The following is a 19,340-nucleotide window of genomic DNA, read 5'->3' on the forward strand; positions in this document are numbered from 1 at the left end:
GTGTGCATGGTGTGATGTAGTGTGTGACGGTATGGAGACCCTGGTTATCACTTGTCCCCAGTGTACATGTACATGCTGTGCTCTGAGATGGTACATGGCTTCTCCAAAATTCTGATCAGACCTCTGCAAAATTCAGTTTCAGCCCCGAGCATTACACTCATTGTAGAGCAAAAAACAAACGTTGTCAAATTTCACCTCACATCTGTACTTGTTGGCAGTACTTGCATTCTGACCATCCCTTATCATCTGTGTGTATGGTGTAATGCTTTGTGATGGAAGGCTGATTATCTGAGATGTGGACATGAATACAGGATCTAATGTTCCTCCACAGACACAGTATTACTTCACTGCTTTATATCACAGTGCGGTGTGACAGACACATAGCAGATAGCCCTGGTGTGGGTTCAGCCTGTCCTCTATGGCACAGTGCAGTGTGACAGACACATAGCAGATATCCCCGGTGTGGGTTCAGCTTGTCCTATATGGCACGGAGCAGTGTGACAGACACATAGCAGGTAGCCCGGCGTGGGCTCAGCCTGTCCTCTATGGCATAGTGCAGTGTGACAGACACATAGCAGGTAGCCTGGCGTGGGTTCAGCTTGTCCTCTATGGCACAGTGCAGTGTGACAGACACATAGCAGGTAGCCCGGCGTGGGTTCAGCTTGTTCTCTATGGCACAGTGCAGTGTAACAGACACATAGCAGATAGCCCAGCGTGGGTTCAGCTTGTCCTCTATGGCACAGTGCAGTGTAACAGACAAATAGCAGATAGCCCAGCGTGGGTTCAGCTTGTCCTCTATGGCACAGTGCAGGGTGACAGACACATAGCAGATAGCCCAGCATGGGTTCAGCTTGTCCTCTATGGCACAGTGCAGTGTGACAGACACATAGATAGCCCAGCGTGGGTTCAGCTTGTCCTCTATGGCACAGTGCAGGGTGACAGACACATAGCAGATAGCCCAGCATGGGTTCAGCTTGTCCTCTATGGCACAGTGCAGTGTAACAGACACATAGCAGATAGCCCCGGCGTGGGTTCAGCTTGTCCTCTATGGCACAGTGCAGTGTAACAGACACATAGCAGATAGCCCCGGCGTGGGTTCAGCTTGTCCTCTATCTATAGCACAGTGCGGTGTGACAGACATAGCAGATAGCCCGGCGTGGGTTCAGCTTGTCCTCTATGGCACAGTGCAGTGTGATATAAATAGCAGCATAGGGTCAGCTTGTACTGGACAGGATGGTGAATTGTGACAGATGCTAGCAGCTAGTGCTAGCGTGTTGTCAGCTTCTAATGAATGGCATGGTGCCACTGCCGTGACAGACACATTACAGCAGGCAGTGCCATAATGCGATTATTACTATTTAATGAATTTATAAAGCGTCAACATATTACGCAGCACTGCACAATAGGTAAATGGGTTAACACACAAGGAGCTCACAACAAAACAAGATCCCGCAAATGTCTTTGATAACAGTAGTTCAGTGTCTTTTGTCAAAATAGAGACTGTTCTAGTCCACGAGGGGTGATGGTCAGTAGGATTGCACTATGGAGGAGGGCCCTGCCAGAGGCTTACAATCTAAAGGGTGGGGGGTAGAGACAATAGGTGCGTCTGTTGAGATGGTGCCCAGCAGAACATATTATGGTATTGATGGGGGGGGGGGGGGGGGGGTAGGCGAGCATGAAAAGCTGAGATGGCATGGGAGCACCTATTACTGTATGGCAGGGTGATACACACATCATTGCATAGGATTAGCTTGTACTGTACTGCAGGGTTCAGTAAAATAAAGTCATAATAACAGCTCCAGCATGGGATCAGCATTACACCACCTGCACCATCCAGAGACCTGCCTATTACACCTCCTGCACCATTCAGAGACCTGCCTATTACACCTCCTGCACCATTCAGAGACCTGCCTATTACACCTCCTGCACCATTCAGAGACCTGCCTATTACACCTCCTGCACCATTCAGAGACCTACCTATTACACCACCTGCACCATCCAGAGACCTGCCTATTACACCTCCTGCACCATTCAGAGACCTGCCTATTACACCACCTGCACCATCCAGAGACCTGCCTATTACACCTCCTGCACCATTCAGAGACCTGCCTATTACACCTTCTGCACCATTCAGAGACCTGCCTATTACACCTCCTGCACCATTCAGAGACCTACCTATTACACCACCTGCACCATCCAGAGACCTGCCTATTACACCTCCTGCACCATTCAGAGACCTGCCTATTACACCACCTGCACCATCCAGAGACCTGCCTATTACACCTCCTGCACCATTCAGAGACCTGCCTATTACACCTTCTGCACCATTCAGAGACCTGCCTATTACACCTCCTGCACCATTCAGAGACCTGCCTATTACACCTCCTGCACCATTCAGAGACCTGCCTATTACACCTCCTGCACCATTCAGAGACCTGCCTATTACACCTCCTGCACCATTCAGAGACCTGCCTATTACACCTCCTGCACCATTCAGAGACCTGCCTATTACACCTCCTGCACCATTCAGAGACCTGCCTATTACACCTCCTGCACCATTCAGAGACCTGCCTATTACACCACCTGCACCATCCAGAGACCTGCCTATTACACCTCCTGCACCATTCAGAGACCTGCCTATTACACCACCTGCACCATCCAGAGACCTGCCTATTACACCTCCTGCACCATTCAGAGACCTGCCTATTACACCACCTGCACCATTCAGAGACCTGCCTATTACACCTCCTGCACCATTCAGAGACCTGCCTATTACACCTCCTGCACCATTCAGAGACCTGCCTATTACACCTCCTGCACCATTCAGAGACCTGCCTATTACACCACCTGCACCATCCAGAGACCTGCCTATTACACCTCCTGCACCATTCAGAGACCTGCCTATTACACCTCCTGCACCATTCAGAGACCTGCCTATTACACCTCCTGCACCATTCAGAGACCTGCCTATTACACCTTCTGCATCAGCTACAGGTGGATACCTATACTGGGGGCACCTATACCTAGCTAGGGCAGGGGGACAAAAGAGGCACAGGGGGGAACTGAGAGGGACAAAGGAGGCGCAGGCAAAGCCGAAGGGGACAAAAGAAAACGGATTCGGGTTAAGAAAGGACCTACAGTCCCTATCTCATTTGTTAGCCAGGGACTACCTGTATTTCACTATTATTTGGCTCCACCCACATCATGTCATGGCCACACCCACTTTCTTCAATGGCTGGGGCCACACCCATCTTCCGCCGCAGTGCACTTTGTACGCTGCTCCCTTCGGGAAGGGGGTTGCTTGGGGCCACCAAACCCTTATCTGTGCCCTTGTGCACCATCCAGAGACCTTCACATTATACCTCTTCCACACTCCGAAACCTGCACACGGCTGCATGGCTTTGTTGCTGCATTTGTTCAGTTATCTCATTTATCGTCTTTATAACTGTCATGTGCTTCCTCCTACAGGACGTTATTCTGAGGAGCTGTACCCAACTGCTAGTGGACATAGCAAGTCTCCATGTGAGGTGACACCGTATCAGATCAGTACCACGATGATGGCGGCACTCTAACCAATCAGCATAGAGAATCACATACATGAAATGGCAGCCAACCGGCCTCCACTCAACTCACAATTGCAGAGCTTGGACCTCCCGTCGGCGCAGAACTTACTTTCTCCTGCCGGCAGACTTGTGGCTGGTGTAGGAATTAATCTACTCACAAGAAAGCTGTGATTAATAAAAAAAGATCTTATAATGTGAATAGTAATCACATTATCGGCAAAGAAAAAGCTAATAAAAATATTTAAAAAGAAAATGGAACTGCATTTATTTCACAACACAATTCATGGTAAACTAAAGTAATCTCTTGTCCACAAGACAAGCCTGATGGCAGGAAACAGAAGAATGTGGGGTTCAGAGACCTCTTTTATGGTCTGACTCTCTGGGCCTGTGTGAGGCGTACGTTAAAAAGGGGCGCTGGGAAAAAAGGGCGCGGGGTTTTAAACGATAAGCATGGATAACGTTTAAAAATGTATTGTACTGTATTTCGTTTAAAATTAATGTTTTATAAAGTTATAAACCATTAAATAATGTGCATTAAATGGGAAATTGTAAAAACGTTAATCTTTCGTATAAATAGTGAAACGTATAATAACGTTTAAAAAAAAAATTACTAAGTGACCCTCCCTGTACCTACCCCTAACCCCTAGACCCCCCTGTTGATGCCTAAACCTAAGACCCCCCTGTTGGTGCCTAAGTAACCCTCCCTGTACCTAACCCCTAGACCCCCCTGTTAGTGCCTAAACCTAAGACCCCCCTGTTGGTGCCTAAACCTAAGACCCCCCTGTTGGTGCCTAAACCTAAGACCCCCTGTTGGTGCCTAAACCTAAGACCCCCCTGTTGGTGCCTAAACCTAAGACCCCCCTGGTGGTGCCTAAACCTAAGACCCCCCTGGTGGTGCCTAAACCTAAGACCCCCCTGTTGGTGCCTAAACCTAAGACCCCCCTGTTGGTGCCTAAACCTAAGACCCCCCTGTTGGTGCCTAAACCTAAGACCCCCCTGTGATAAGCATTAATAAAGTTTCAAAAACATATTGTGCGGTTTTTTCATTTAAAAATAATGTTTGAAAAAAATATTGTACTGTTTTTCGTTTAAAAATAATATGAAAAAATGTATAAATAATTAAATAATGTGTAATCATGAGAAGCAGTAATAAAACATTAAGTCTCCGGGCGCCGCTTTTAAAACGTTATTTTTCTCCGGCGCCCTTTTTTCCTATCGGGCGCCCATTAAACGATATTTATTATGGGAGTGAATGGCGGCGCCCGATTTGTCCACTAGCCTCCTGCACCCTTTTTTACTGTTACCCTGTGTGAGTGCCGTACGTCGCTAAACTACATTCTGTTGCTATGGAGGGAGGAGGAGGAATGGCGTTGAGGCGTATGATGGAGCGGCTTCGAGTGGGAGGGGTAATGCAGAAAACAATGGGCTTGGACAATCTGACACTTTGGATTATTTGGTGATGCATGGAGGCCATTGTCCACCCGCTAGATTCTCGGCAGAGAAAGCATTAAAGGACCACTATCGGGAAAAATGTTAAAAATTAAGGTACGAATCTATAATAAGTACATTTTTCCCAGAGTAAAATGCACCACAATTTACTTTTCTCCTATGCTGCTGTCACTTACAGTAAGCAGTATAAATCTGAAAGATTTTGGACTAGTCCATCTCCTCATGGGGGCTACTCAGTATTTATATAAAAAAGCACTCCCTGAAAAGAATCTGTAGAAAGATGTCAGCCAGCCTCCCTACTCGCCTGCACACTGTTCTGGCCGATGGACTAAGCAGCTGCCACCAGGATGTCCTTTTGAAAATAAAGAAAATCATGAGAATCCCCTATGTGGAGATGCACTAGTCCAAAACCTGTCAGATTTTTAAAATCTATTGTAAGTGAAAGCAACATAGGAAAAAATAAATGTATAGCGCAATTTGCTCTGGAAGAAATGTAGATTAGTACACTGAATTTTACATTTTTTTCGCAGTCGTGGTCCTTTAACCAGCCATCTAATATTAATGCATTAGCATCTACAATCCCTGTTTAGAGATATGGGGCCTAATGCACAAAAGGGGGCGATTTTGCCATGTGCATGGCGCTCACAGCATTTTTACCAGTTCTGACGCCAGAGGAATGCTGCCCATTACTCTAATAACACCATGCCCGTTAGGGGATAAAGCACAGGTTGCTATAGTAACACGTGTTATAATGTGCATTACCATAGCAACATGCGTGTTACCCCAGTAACACAAATGTGGGAAAGTGGCGCCCTGGTGTAAATAAAACAATTAAAAGCAGATAAATTGAGAAAATGAGGTGACTTACCTCAGTAACGAGATCTTTGTGTAAACAAATAAATTTATTAGCTCAGGCAACACGTTTCACGGGTCTGAGCTCACTTCATCAGGCCAATAACAGTGCCTAAAATAGTAAATAACAATCATGACAATTAACAAGGTTACCAAACTTTTGCATCCCGCTGTACATTCCTTTTTAGAAACAACATGTACAGTAAACAAATGCATAGGTATTTAACATTTACAATTACAGAATGGTTGCAAATAATAAAGACGCTGATAATGTGTCTGTCCGACATCACCAGACCTTTATGTGGGACGTATGTCAGAAGCGCACACGTGTCCCCCTAAAAAGAGGGGATCCATACCCAGAAAAAAATCAAACAAAAATGCATACCCTTCGTGTACATAATTATTGCATATGAAGCAATTATAGAAAATTAAATACTAAAAATTATAATGGATCATAAAAGACCACAGTATAGAATAATAGTTGCAGCTGTGCCTGAGATAAAAATTATCTCTACCTTTGGCTGTGTCTGCTTGGTGCAATGTCATTATGCTGTTCTGACTGAAAAGGGGTGGATCCCAGACAAATTGGTATGAGAGGATTACATAAAAAAGTCTGTGGTGCAGGAAGTGGCTGGTATAGGGGCTCCTGATCAGGTATTTTACTAGTGATTAATGTGACATTGACTAAGGATATATTACACGAATACACACACATTCTGACAGTGACTACTGGACTGGGGTAGGAGAATGTGTGTGTTCCTGGAGGTGGGTTTAACGCTTCTGCAGCCTCCAGTGTCTGATAAGAGAGGGCAATGGCCTGCACAGGAATGGGACAGTGAGATGCGGAGCGTGCAGAACATACAGAGCTGTGCCTGTTATCACACATCTTCCCCAGAGTGGACAGGAAGAGGTCAGAGCATAATATACACAAAGTGTCACCCTCTGTGTCACTGCTCATCCAGCCTGGATGTGTTTCCATGAAGTCAGGAGGCTACAGTGCTGTGCCTGGGATCCACTGCTCATTAGCTGCACAACACACATCTGTCAGTGAGAGCAGCCATTACATATAGTCACACATCTGTCAGTGAGAGCAGCCATTATATATAGTCACACATCTGTCAGTGAGCAGCCATTATATATAGTCACACATCTGTCAGTGAGCAGCCATTATATATAGTCACACATCTGTCTGTAAGAGCAGCCATTATATATAGTCACACATCTGTCAGTGAGAGCAGCCATTATATACAGTCACACATCTGTCAGTGAGCAGCCATTACATATAGTCACACATCTGTCAGTGAGAGCAGCCATTATATATAGTCACACATCTGTCTGTGAGAGCAGCCATTACATATAGTCGCACATCTGTCAGTGAGCAGCCATTATATATAGTCACACATCTGTCAGTGAGCAGCCATTATATATAGTCACACATCTGTCAGTGAGCAGCCATTATATATAGTCACACATCTGTCTGTAAGAGCAGCCATTATATATAGTCACACATCTGTCAGTGAGAGCAGCCATTATATATAGTCACACATCTGTCAGTGAGCAGCCATTACATATAGTCACACATCTGTCAGTGAGAGCAGCAATTACATATAGTCACACATCTGTCAGTGAGAGCAGCCATTATATATAGTCACACATCTGTCTGTAAGAGCAGCCATTATATATAGTCACACATCTGTCAGTGAGAGCAGCCATTATATATAGTCACACATCTGTCAGTGAGCAGCCATTACATATAGTCACACATCTGTCAGTGAGAGCAGCAATTACATATAGTCACACATCTGTCAGTGAGAGCAGCCATTATATATAGTCACACATCTGTCAGTGAGCAGCCATTACATATAGTCACACATCTGTCAGTGAGAGCAGCCATTATATATAGTCACACATCTGTCTGTGAGCAGCCATTATATATAGTCACACATCTGTCAGTGAGCAGCCATTACATATAGTCACACATCTGTCAGTGAGCAGCCATTACATATAGTCACACATCTGTCTGTGAGAGCAGCCATTACATATAGTCACACATCTGTCAGTGAGAGCAGCCATTACATATAGTCACACATCTGTCAGTGAGAGCAGCCATTATATATAGTCACACATCTGTCTGTAAGAGCAGCCATTACATATAGTCACACATCTGTCAGTGAGCAGCCATTATATATAGTCACACAGCTGTCAGTGAGCAGCCATTACATATAGTCACACATCTGTTAGTGAGCAGCCATTATATACAGTCACACATCTGTCAGTGAGCAGCCATTACATATAGTCACACATCTGTTAGTGAGCAGCCATTACATATAGTCACACATCTGTTAGTGAGCAGCCATTATATATAGTCACACATCTGTCAGTGAGCAGCCATTACATATAGTCACACATCTTTCAGTGAGAGCAGCCATTATATATAGTCACACATCTGTCTGTAAGAGCAGCCATTATATATAGTCACACATCTGTCAGTGAGAGCAGCCATTATATATAGTCACACATCTGTCAGTGAGACCAGCCATTATATATAGTCACACATCTGTCAGTGAGCAGCCATTATATATAGTCACACATCTGTCAGTGAGAGCAGCCATTATATACAGTCACACATCTGTCAGTGAGCAGCCATTACATATAGTCACACATCTGTCAGTGAGAGCAGCCATTATATATAGTCACACATCTGTCAGTGAGACCAGCCATTATATATAGTCACACATCTGTCAGTGAGCAGCCATTATATATAGTCACACAGCTGTCAGTGAGAGCAGCCATTATATATAGTCACACATCTGTCAGTGAGCAGCCATTATATATAGTCACACATCTGTCAGTGAGCAGCCATTATATATTGTCACACATCTGTCAGTGAGAGCAGCCATTATATACAGTCACACATCTGTCAGTGAGCAGCCATTACATATAGTCACACATCTGTCAGTGAGCAGCCATTATATATAGTCACACATCTGTCAGTGAGCAGCCATTATATATAGTCACACATCTGTCAGTGAGCAGCCAGCCATTACATATAGTCACACATCTGTCAGTGAGCAGCCATTATATATAGTCACACATCTGTCAGTGAGCAGCCATTATATATAGTCACACATCTGTCAGTGAGAGCAGCCATTATATATAGTCACACATCTGTCAGTGAGCAGCCATTATATATAGTCACACATCTGTCAGTGAGCAGCCGTTATATATAGTCACACATATGTCAGTGAGCAGCCATTATATATAGTCACACATCTGTCAGTGAGAGCAGCCATTATATACAGTGACATCATAGTTTAGGCTGAAATAAGTTATTTGACCATCCAGTTCCACCTCTTGAGCCTCGCTGCACCTCAGTACAGAGGAATGAGAAGCTTCAAGGTCAGAATCCATCTCCCTGACTGGATCAAACTGTCACCTTACTGCATATATCAGTCATACATAGCTGTGGATGCCGCTCACAGGAAGGAATGAAGCCATTTATGGTAGGAAATAGATTGTGAACTCCTCTGAGGGGCAGTTAAGCCTGGTACACACTTTCAATGATAGTTGGACAATTACTGACCAATTTTACCACATCCATGTAATATGAGGATCAGCAGATATCATGTACTATGAGGGGATTGTGTAAGTAAACCTTCATCCTACAAGGAGGGGGTAAAATTGGTCAGTGACTGGCCAATCATAGTTGAAAGTGTGTACCAGGCTTTAGTGATAAGAATATATACAGTATACGCGGAAAATATCAGCGCTGTATAAATACTAAATAATAGTAATAATACCCCCATTGACATTAAAGTATAGAATTTGCCACAATCCATAATTCACATTCTACCCACTCTTAAACCTGGTACACACTTTTAATTATGATTGGCCAATCACTGACCGATTTTACCACCTCCATGTACTATGAGGGTCAGTAGATATTAGATAATATGAGCAGATTGTGTGGGAAAGCTTTCATACTACATGGAGGTGGTAACATTGGTCCTGTTTATGATGTGAAATAAGATTATTCTGTGCTATAGAATTCTGTATTGCGTCTCTTTACACACAACTGGTGTTAAGGTTACGGCTCTATAGTTTCCCGTTATTGATTTCTCTTGACTTCTTGAATAATGGGAAACATCAGCTGTACGCCAGTTACACGGAACTAACGCACGTGAAAGAGAGAGAGGCTCTGGAAATAAGATACAGTAGCCTGTCAATAACCAAGCTCAGCTCATTATGATATTGAGCGAGGTCTGCCGTGAGCTAGAGGTCAGGTGAGGACACAACTGTGTTTTCTGACATCAGCCCTCCCACAGCTACAGCATGAAGTGACAGCAAAACCACACCTGAAGGGGAATCAACCTTCCCACGGCTACAGCGTAAAGTGACAGCAGCCACACCAGAAGATGACATGAGCCTTACCCCAACTACAGCTAGGGCCTTAATTTACATTAGGCACTGTAGGCTCGTGTCTATAGGCTCCTTATGTTTTAGAGGTGGCTCCCTTTCCCAAATGTACCCTTCCTTGTACTTCCTCCCTTGAAAATAGAGTGTGCTGCAGCCACTTAGCTCCACCCCCCGCGATATACTCACTCACCCGCTACCAGGGTTCCAGCGATGGGCTTTCCGCCCACACGTCGTGCGTCCTGTATCCATGGCTACAGCAGCGCCTCATGTGACCTGTTAATACGTGCTAGACGGGTGGGTGGAAATCCTAACTCTGGAACACTGTCAAAGTGAGTCATCTCTTGTGAGGGACTGTCTAATACTGGGGGCATACCTGCTACCTAATGGGGGGGGGTCCTTACCAACTGGCAATCTATGGGAAGGGGGAGTTTCCAATACTGGGGGCATACCTGTTATCTATTCGGGGGTGAGGGTGTAGGGTCCTTAACTTGCGAGGGCACATTAAACACTATGGGATGAGGGGACTACCTGGGGGGGATATCTGCTACCTATTTGGTTTGGGGGGGGGGGCTACTTAAAACTGGGGTGGGGTAACATCTGGCTACCTAGCTTAATGGTGCTACCAAATACTGGGATTCTACCTAATATGGCCTGTGCTAAGGGCCGGAGTCACCAGAAATCCTGTGACAAAAGCCACACCAGCAGAAAAGTAATCTGCCCACAACTACAGCATAATGGAGGGGTATATCAGATTCCTGAACTAATTCTTAGCACTTATTATACAGTATTAACCTGATGAAGCAAGGATAACCTGAGAAACGTGTTGTCGTTTGTGTCTAATAAATAACTGTTTTCTTACCTTTTTTATAGTTAAAGAGTTTTATCATACTAGGGGGGCCTTCGTCCCATTCTGTTTCATATGGCCCTCTTTAGATGAGTACTGGCAGTGAGAGCAGTCCTCACTTGCACACTACTGTACACATTTCTTTTCGTGTGGATCACCATCCGAGTGAAGACGGCTTTCTTTACACGCACTTACCATGGTTGCTGGATTAGCAACCTGGGTTTGGGAGTACCCCTCTTCTTTTAATACTCCTTCCATTTATATTGACATTCTACACAATATGGGGCTCCCGTTTTCTCTCTGTTTTCCCAATTATTCAGTAGTTTACCTCTCCAGATTACAACAATCTGGGAGTAAACTATAGGGAGTAAACAGGGGCATAACTGTAAATCATGAGGGCCCCATTAAAACTTTCACACCTGATCTGAAGGAGGGACCCCTTTATCAGAAGGAGTAAACTAATAGTTGAGCCCCCTCCTTGGAGCTCTGGGCCCCCCTGTCACAGAGACTGCTCCCCTCTAGTTATACCTCTAGTAGATTATTGTAAAGATACATATGGGTAGGTAGTATAGAACATTCTATAGATGTATACTGCAAGTGGTTCTGATTATATAATCTATAAATTATAGTTAGTGCGGTTTATTATAAAGATACACAGGGGCAGGTATATATATCAAGTACCAGTAGTTCACATTACAATGTAGGAGTAAACTAAAGGTAATGCAGATTATACACATACATATGGACAGGTAGTTTATAGCATTCTATAGACAGAAGCGTAACAATAGGGGGTGCAGAGGTAGGGACCACATCGGGGCCCTTCCCCAACCACAGTATTAGCTCTTTATTGGTCCTGTGCTGATAATATTCACTTCTATAGATGCTTTGAATAGTAGTGATTATTAACACACTGTTCCCCAGCCCCTTTTTGCACCTCAGACACTGTGGTTGTCATTGATTGGTTTTGGTATGCCATATAAGTTGTTATGTATAGAGCACTTGGGGGGGCCCCATGTAAAACTTGCACCGGGGCCCACACTTCTTAGCTACGCCACTGTCTATCGATGTATAATGCAAGCAATGCAGATTATAATCTAGGAGTAAACTATAGGTAGTGTAGATTATTATAAAGACACATGGGGGTGTATAGAATGTTCTATAGATGTATACCTTTTGTAGTACAGAATAATACTGGACAGGAATGTCTCTGCTAAATGCTAATAATCGTCCCCAGGTGCAACTCAGAAGTCAGTCCCCTACTTTCCCACACAATTAGGGAAATTAATCTGGTCACACAGATGTCTCCAGATGTTCTGCACAGACCACATAATGAACAGGGGCTGTCCACTGGGGCCGGATAAGACAAAAGGTGAAAGGGGAGAGGATGTCCCAAAGCGCAGATTAATTACATCGTCTGATGTCATCACTGCTACGCCAACAATCATTTCCTGCAGGTGGAAAACGTGCAGCAATTAACCATCGCATCCTGCTGGATTTCTTAACAAAGAATCAGAATGTGCTGTAACCGTAGCAACCACATCCCACCAATCACCAGGTCACTCCAAGCAATGAAAGGTCACTCCTGATTGGCTGCCATTAGCTACTGTTATTTGCCTTCGCACAGTGGCCAAGTGATTAGCACTCTTGCCTTGTAGCATGGGAATCACAGATTAGATTTTCAGCCATCACATGTTATTCATGGCCTTTGTGTGTTTCGTCTGTGCCTGTAAAGGTTTCCTCTGGATCGACTGGTTTCCACCCACATCCCGACAATTTGTGGATGGTGGGGTGGCAGGGTGGGCTATTACCCAGCCGATGGCTGGTGGGGTCGGAGAGTGGGCTATTGCTTAGCTGGTGGCTGATAGGGTGGGCTAATACTCAGCTTGTGGCTCCTGAGGTGGAAAGGTGAGCTTTTGCCCAGTATGTGGATGGTGGAGTGGGACGGTGGGCTATTGCTCAGTTTGTGGTTGGTGGGGCGGGAGAGTGGGCTATTGCCCAGCTTGTGATTGGTTCCTGGGGTGGGAGGCTGGGCTATTGCCCAGCCTGTGGATGGTGGGGTGGGTGGGTGCACTATTGCCCAGCTTCTGGCTGGTGAGGTGGAAAAGTGGGATATTGCCCAGCTTCTGGCTGGTGGGGGGGAGGAGGTACCACACCTTATGGTGTATTTGCAAACAGGTGTAACTTTTAACATGTTTTTCAATGACAGAGACAGGTACTTGAACTTCTGCAGACCTCAGACCTGTTGTGATGGACCCAGCAGGGTTGGATTTCTGGAGAGCCCACACAGGGCAGGGCCTAGGGAGGCTTCTGCACATGGAGCAGCTGGACATGGAAGATGAGCCTGAAGATGTTAAGATTTCAGGCTCTTGAAGAAATTAAGGCTTCAGATTTAACACATGGAAGAGGTGCTGTTGCTCAAGAACAAGAAAGGGGGCTTCTGCACTTGAATGTTATGCATGGAAGAGGGGCTGCACATGGAGTAGAAGGAGGCTGATACACATGGAAAAGGAGCTACAAGAAAGTTGTCGTAGGAGATCTGGCCTTTGGACCCAGAGAACCCCTTTAGTTTGTATGTTGTAGTAATTCTCATTGCTTTTTATTTGGCATCTCTTCCAGTACAGGTTATAAACATCCTCAGGAAATTGTTACTTGTTTCTTCCTCTCTATGGATAGATTGGTGGGGAGGATTTGCAGAAGATACAATCAGACAAACTCCTCCACATTCCACTTGCCTTCCAGTGTGCACCAAACCCGAGAGGGCCATTAACATTCTGAAAACGATTGTCTAGCTTCCCCTCGAGACCTCATGTTCATTACTTAACAATAAATCAATATTGTAGAAAAATATTCCATTATCTAACGCAGCACGAGCTGAAACAATGCCACCGTCTCAGCGGAGGTCCTGCCTGTCAATCATCGCACATTGCGCATTGTGTGATGGAAGCAAGCCGATCAATGTACTTACTTGCTAGTCTAAGCTGTGCCTGTAATAGTCATAAAATTCCACACATGATACCAACTTGTAGCTGAAGAAGATGTATCCCTCTGAGTTCAGCAGATACAGTGCTGCCCATAATTATTCATACCCCTGGCAAATTGAAGTTACTTTTATTCATCCAGCAAGTAATTTTTTTGTTACGGGAAATGACATAGAGGCATTATTGTGGGTAAAAAATTCTCAGCTTTTATTTACATTTGAGCAAAAAGTGTCCAGTCCAAGATTCTTCATACCCTTCATAAACTGTCACAGTCTGTGGGAAAATCCAAAGTTCTATACCATTCCAAATAGTCCAAGCAGTCCTAAAGCATCCTAATTACCCTGATTAATTGGGAACAGCTGTTTTAATCAACTCAACAGGGGAAAAACAGGCGATCTCTGCAGTTGGTTTGTGGTCAGTCATGGCTAAGACAAAGGAGCTCAGTGAGGACCTGCGGCTGCGCATTGTGGCTGCTCACAAGTCAGGAAGAGCTACAAGGCCATTTCTAAATGTTTTCAAGTTCCAGTGGCTACAGTGCAAAGTGGTATTAAAAATACAAGATGTTCCACACTGTGGAAAATCTCAGAGGATGTGGTCAGAAGCCAAAAGTGACACCTGTGTTGGTCAGGAGGATAGTGAGAGAGGTGATAAAGAATCCAAGGATCATCACCAAGGCCATCCTGGTGAATCTGGGCTCTGCTGGTGGCAATGTCTCAAGGCAGACAATCCAACGGACACTGCACACTGCTGGGTTCCACGAATGCGGACCAAGGAGGACGCCACTTCTCCAGATAAGGCACACAAAAGCTCGCTTGGCCTTTGCAAAAGCTCATCTGGACAGAGAAGAAGACTTCTGGTCTTCTGTGTTACTGTCAGATGAAACAAAAATTAAATTTTTTGGTCACAATGAGGTTTCCTTCATTTGGCGTAAAAAAGGAGAAGCCTTCAACCCAAAGAACACCATCCCTACTGTCAAATATGGTGGTGGGAACCTAATGCTTTGGGGGTGTTTTTCAGCCAATGGACCAGGGAACCTAATCACAGTAAACGGCACCATGAAAAAGAGAAAGGACAACATCAGGCAGTCTGCAGAGAAACGTGGCCTTGGGCACCAGTGATCATTTCAGGATGACAATGACCCAAGACATACATCAAAAGTGGTGAAGAAATGATTAGCAGAAAACAACATTAACGTTTTGGAGTGGCCCAGCCAGAGTCCTGACTTGAATTCAATTGACAATCTGTGGAGGGAGCTAAAGATCATTGTGATGGCAAGAAGAAAGATTTGGAGCTCATTGCTAAAGATGAATGGGCAAAAATACCTGTGGAGACATGCAAATAGCTGGTCTGCAATTATAGGTATCGTTTGATTGCTGTAATAGCCAACAAAGGCTTTTCTATTGATTATTGAGAAGGGAATGAATAATTTTGGACTGGAGACTTTTTGCTCAAATGTAAATAAAAGCTGAGAAATGTTTTGAAAATTTGAAAAAATTTTTTTTCCATAATAATGCCTCTTGTACATCATCTTATTATCTTTTGGGAGACACCTGTGTCATTTCTCGTCAATAAATTACTTGCTGGTTGAATAAAAGTAGTACAAAAATAGAAAAAGATTTTGCCCAGATGGTCATGTGAGTGGTCATTGCGTACAATCGCTATGTGCTGCGCTGCTGAAGAACTACAGTGAATGGGTCAGCGATGCGCTTCCCAAAAAATGCATGCAGCAGTGCGATAGCGCACCAGACTTTTGCACAGTGCATTAGAGGAGAAGGTCAGAAGTGCTGTCTATGCACTTCTGCTGTTCTTGCATGTCGCACACCATACGTGCTGCCGAAATGCTTACAGCAGCGCATATGATGTGAACGAGGCCTACAGCTGTGATGGTCACCAAAGGGAAGGTAATGGAAGCGGAATGAACATTGGAGGAGCCCTATAAAAGTTTTGATGACCGATATCCAGTTTCATAAGAATCTGTAACCTTTTTTTTAAGACTTCCACTTAGGCATGGTGGTGATACCAAACACTTCCAACAACAAGGAGCAATTCAAACCAAACAAATGTGGTATAAATAAGTAATATTCCTTCATGATCCTCTCTAACAGTGTTCTAATCATTTCCATTTGATCTGGTGTCAGAAGAATTGCTAGGTTCTCAGACAATCTACGGCCCCTGTCGGCACTTACAAAGGGTAGGGTAGTAGGTGGCAGGTGCTGCATGCCAGGTCATTGGTGGAGTTATGTGTATAAGAACCAAACACGGGTGTAAATCAATGGAGCCCCCTGTATAAGACGATTAAGCAGTTTCTCTACCAGACACAATTAGGCAGTGTGCCTTCCCCAAAAGTATAATTAGACAGTGCTCCCCCCCCCAAAAAAAAAAACATAATTAGGAGGCAAAGCGTGCCCACAAAACATAATAGGCAACGTGTACCCCCAAAACATAATTACGAGACAGAAGGTGTCTGAAAAACATAATTAAGCAGTGTGTCCCCCTCGGAACATAAATAGGCTGTGTGTTCCTCTCAAAACATAATTAGGCAGTGTATCCCTCTCAGAACACAAGCACTGCAATGCCAGTGGGATGGATCAATGAAAAACTATTTAGACCTGTGGAAGGGCTATTCAGAGTACTTCACTTCACTTCTGTTTTAGGGAAAAGGCCTAAAAATAAAGTATCTTGTGATGCCACTGCCCAGTTCACAATAGACTCCAAAATGTAAATTGTGCATGCTAGTCACTAAAATAATATTTATCTATCCATTCTCTTGAACGTCAGACTAAATATGTAGATGTTGAAAAAATAATTTAGAGCGCTGATACTTTTTCACATGAGGGTGTATGCGTGTGCATGTTTTAAATATATATATATATATATATATATATATATATATATATATATATATATATATATATATTACACACACACACAAAGACACACTTGTGCAGTGATAGTGGAAGCACTGCAGAGCCACCTATTATAGACTGTGGTACAGGGTGATTGACCGTTTGACACCCTAAAAAAGAACACAGAAAGTCAGAAATAACAGGAGCCCATATGGTTCAGTAACAAGTTAAATGGCAAATGTAAAAAATATTGTGGTACTCAGAAAGGAAGGCGGCACAGGAGGCAACCAACCACTGAAGGCAGGTGGAGATTTATAAACCCAACTCCACTCGGGTGACCAGCTGGAACTGGATCCGGTCGCACTCTTGGCAGCACAACAAAGGACCAATCAGTGGCGGAGTCACTCGGGTACCAGAGCACACCCCTCCAAAGGATGGTGAAAAGCACAAAGGGGGGAAGAGGCGCACAACGATAAATAAAATGCTAAATAAAACTGTGTTAAAAACAGCTAAAATAATAAAAGTGGGAGGTGGCTTGCCTCGATAATGACACATTCAAGCACATATGAAGTCTCATTATGTTTAGTGAGTCTAATGCCCACTTCCTCAGACCAAATACAGTGCCTAAAACATCAACTTCAAGGACTGAGCTCCTTTTAAATTGATTTTTTTAGGAACTGTATTTGGCCTGAGGAAGTGGCGTTAGACCCACGAAACGTGTTGCCTGTGCATAATTAAACTTCATATGTGTATGAATGTGGCGTTATTGAATAAGCCACGTCTCATTTTATTATTTTAGCTGTTTTTAACACAGTTTTATCTATCATTGGGTGCCTCTTCCCCAGTTTGTACCTATTATAGGCCTATGTCAGTGTATTGGGGACACAGGACGACCAGCTGACTATCTTATGTGATCTCAACTCTCCACATCCACATGAGAAGTGTTCTCAGGACATCCAATTATTTGCTATCCCTGCTGGGAATCAGAGGGATTATTTCGGAGTCTCTGCGGTGAAACCACTTCCTCTCCTCTCAGTGTCAGCACACTCTCTCTGGTGTCACAGAGACTTCCTATATGAGAGACAGATGGTGGAAAATGGGGGGAGCAATCACAATAAGCCACTGTGGTAAGTTAACAAGCATATTTTACAGAAATGAGGCCTGCTCCACATATACAGGGTGTATTATTATTTTAATGAGCACTTTTATCTTGTGGCCGCTGTATTTTACATGCAGGCACGCACTCTGCATTATTATGAAGTGTATTCCGGATGGCTTTTGGCCTCAGGACAAATAATATTTAATAATAATGGAAAAGATGAATACATTATATCTCTGGAGTCTCTTCACAGACTGTCTCCAGTTCCAGGCCTAAAATAACCCCATCCACATCATACGCGGTGTAATAGGCTGATGGATTTATCACTTAATCACTATATAAAAGATTTGCTTAAGCCAAAAAAGGAGAGATTACCACCAGGACTGTTACAGAATGTGGATAACTGTTACCAGCAATATACAGTATACCCACATATCCCCGCTATAGCATGGCATATCCAGCCATATACAGTATACTCACATATCCCCACTATAGCATGGCATATCCAGCTATATACAGTATACAGTGTACCCACATATCCCCGCTATAGCATGGCATATCCAGCAGTATACAGTGTACCCACATATCCCCACTATAGCATGGCATATCCAGCCATATACAGGATACAGTGTACCCACATATCCCCACTATAGCATGGCATATCCAGCAATATACAGTACACAGTGTACCCACATATCCCCGCTATAGCATGGCATATCCAGCTATATACAGTATACAGTGTACCCACATATCCCCGCTATAGCATGGCATATCCAGCAATATACAGTATACAGCAGTGTACCCACATATCCCCGCTATAGCATGGCATATCCAGACATATACAGTATACTCACATATCCCCACTATAGCATGGCATATCCAGCTATATACAGTATACAGTGTACCCACATATCCCCGCTATAGCATGGCATATCCAGCCATATACAGCATACAGTGTACCCACATATCCCCACTATAGCATGGCATATCCTGCAATATACAGGATACAGTGTACCCACATATCGCCACTATAGCATGGCATATCCAGCAATATACAGTATACAGTGTACCCACATATCCCCGCTATAGCATGGCATATCCAGCCATATACAGCATACAGTGTACCCACATATCCCCACTATAGCATGGCATATCCTGCAATATACAGGATACAGTGTACCCACATATCGCCACTATAGCATGGCATATCCAGCAATATACAGTATACAGTGTACCCACATATCCCGGTTGAACGGAGGCACTTGAGAGCACGGGGAGGAATGCATCCGTGCT

General features: G+C 44.2%; 1 protein-coding gene and 1 long non-coding RNA gene across 4 annotated transcripts in view; one reads left to right on the plus strand and one right to left on the minus strand.

Annotated features, from left to right (window-relative positions):
• Positions 1 to 3,816, plus strand: part of USH1C (USH1 protein network component harmonin) — a 123,951-nt gene extending 120,135 nt beyond the window's left edge. For all 3 annotated transcript variants that reach the window (XM_068260348.1, XM_068260346.1, XM_068260347.1), the window contains one exon: positions 3,469 to 3,816. In XM_068260348.1, the coding sequence (XP_068116449.1) occupies positions 3,469 to 3,481 (13 nt within the window). In that variant the 3' untranslated portion in view covers positions 3,482 to 3,816. The remainder of the gene's footprint in view (positions 1 to 3,468) is intronic.
• LOC137538274 (uncharacterized) overlaps positions 1 to 19,340 on the minus strand; it is a 67,926-nt gene that overhangs the window by 10,632 nt on the left and 37,954 nt on the right. The window contains exon 3 of the long non-coding RNA XR_011024729.1: positions 5,881 to 5,976. This is a non-coding gene — a long non-coding RNA (uncharacterized lncRNA). The remainder of the gene's footprint in view (positions 1 to 5,880; positions 5,977 to 19,340) is intronic.

This window comes from Hyperolius riggenbachi, chromosome 11 (assembly GCF_040937935.1).
Source record: "Hyperolius riggenbachi isolate aHypRig1 chromosome 11, aHypRig1.pri, whole genome shotgun sequence".
NCBI classification, from domain to species: Eukaryota; Metazoa; Chordata; class Amphibia; order Anura; family Hyperoliidae; genus Hyperolius; species Hyperolius riggenbachi.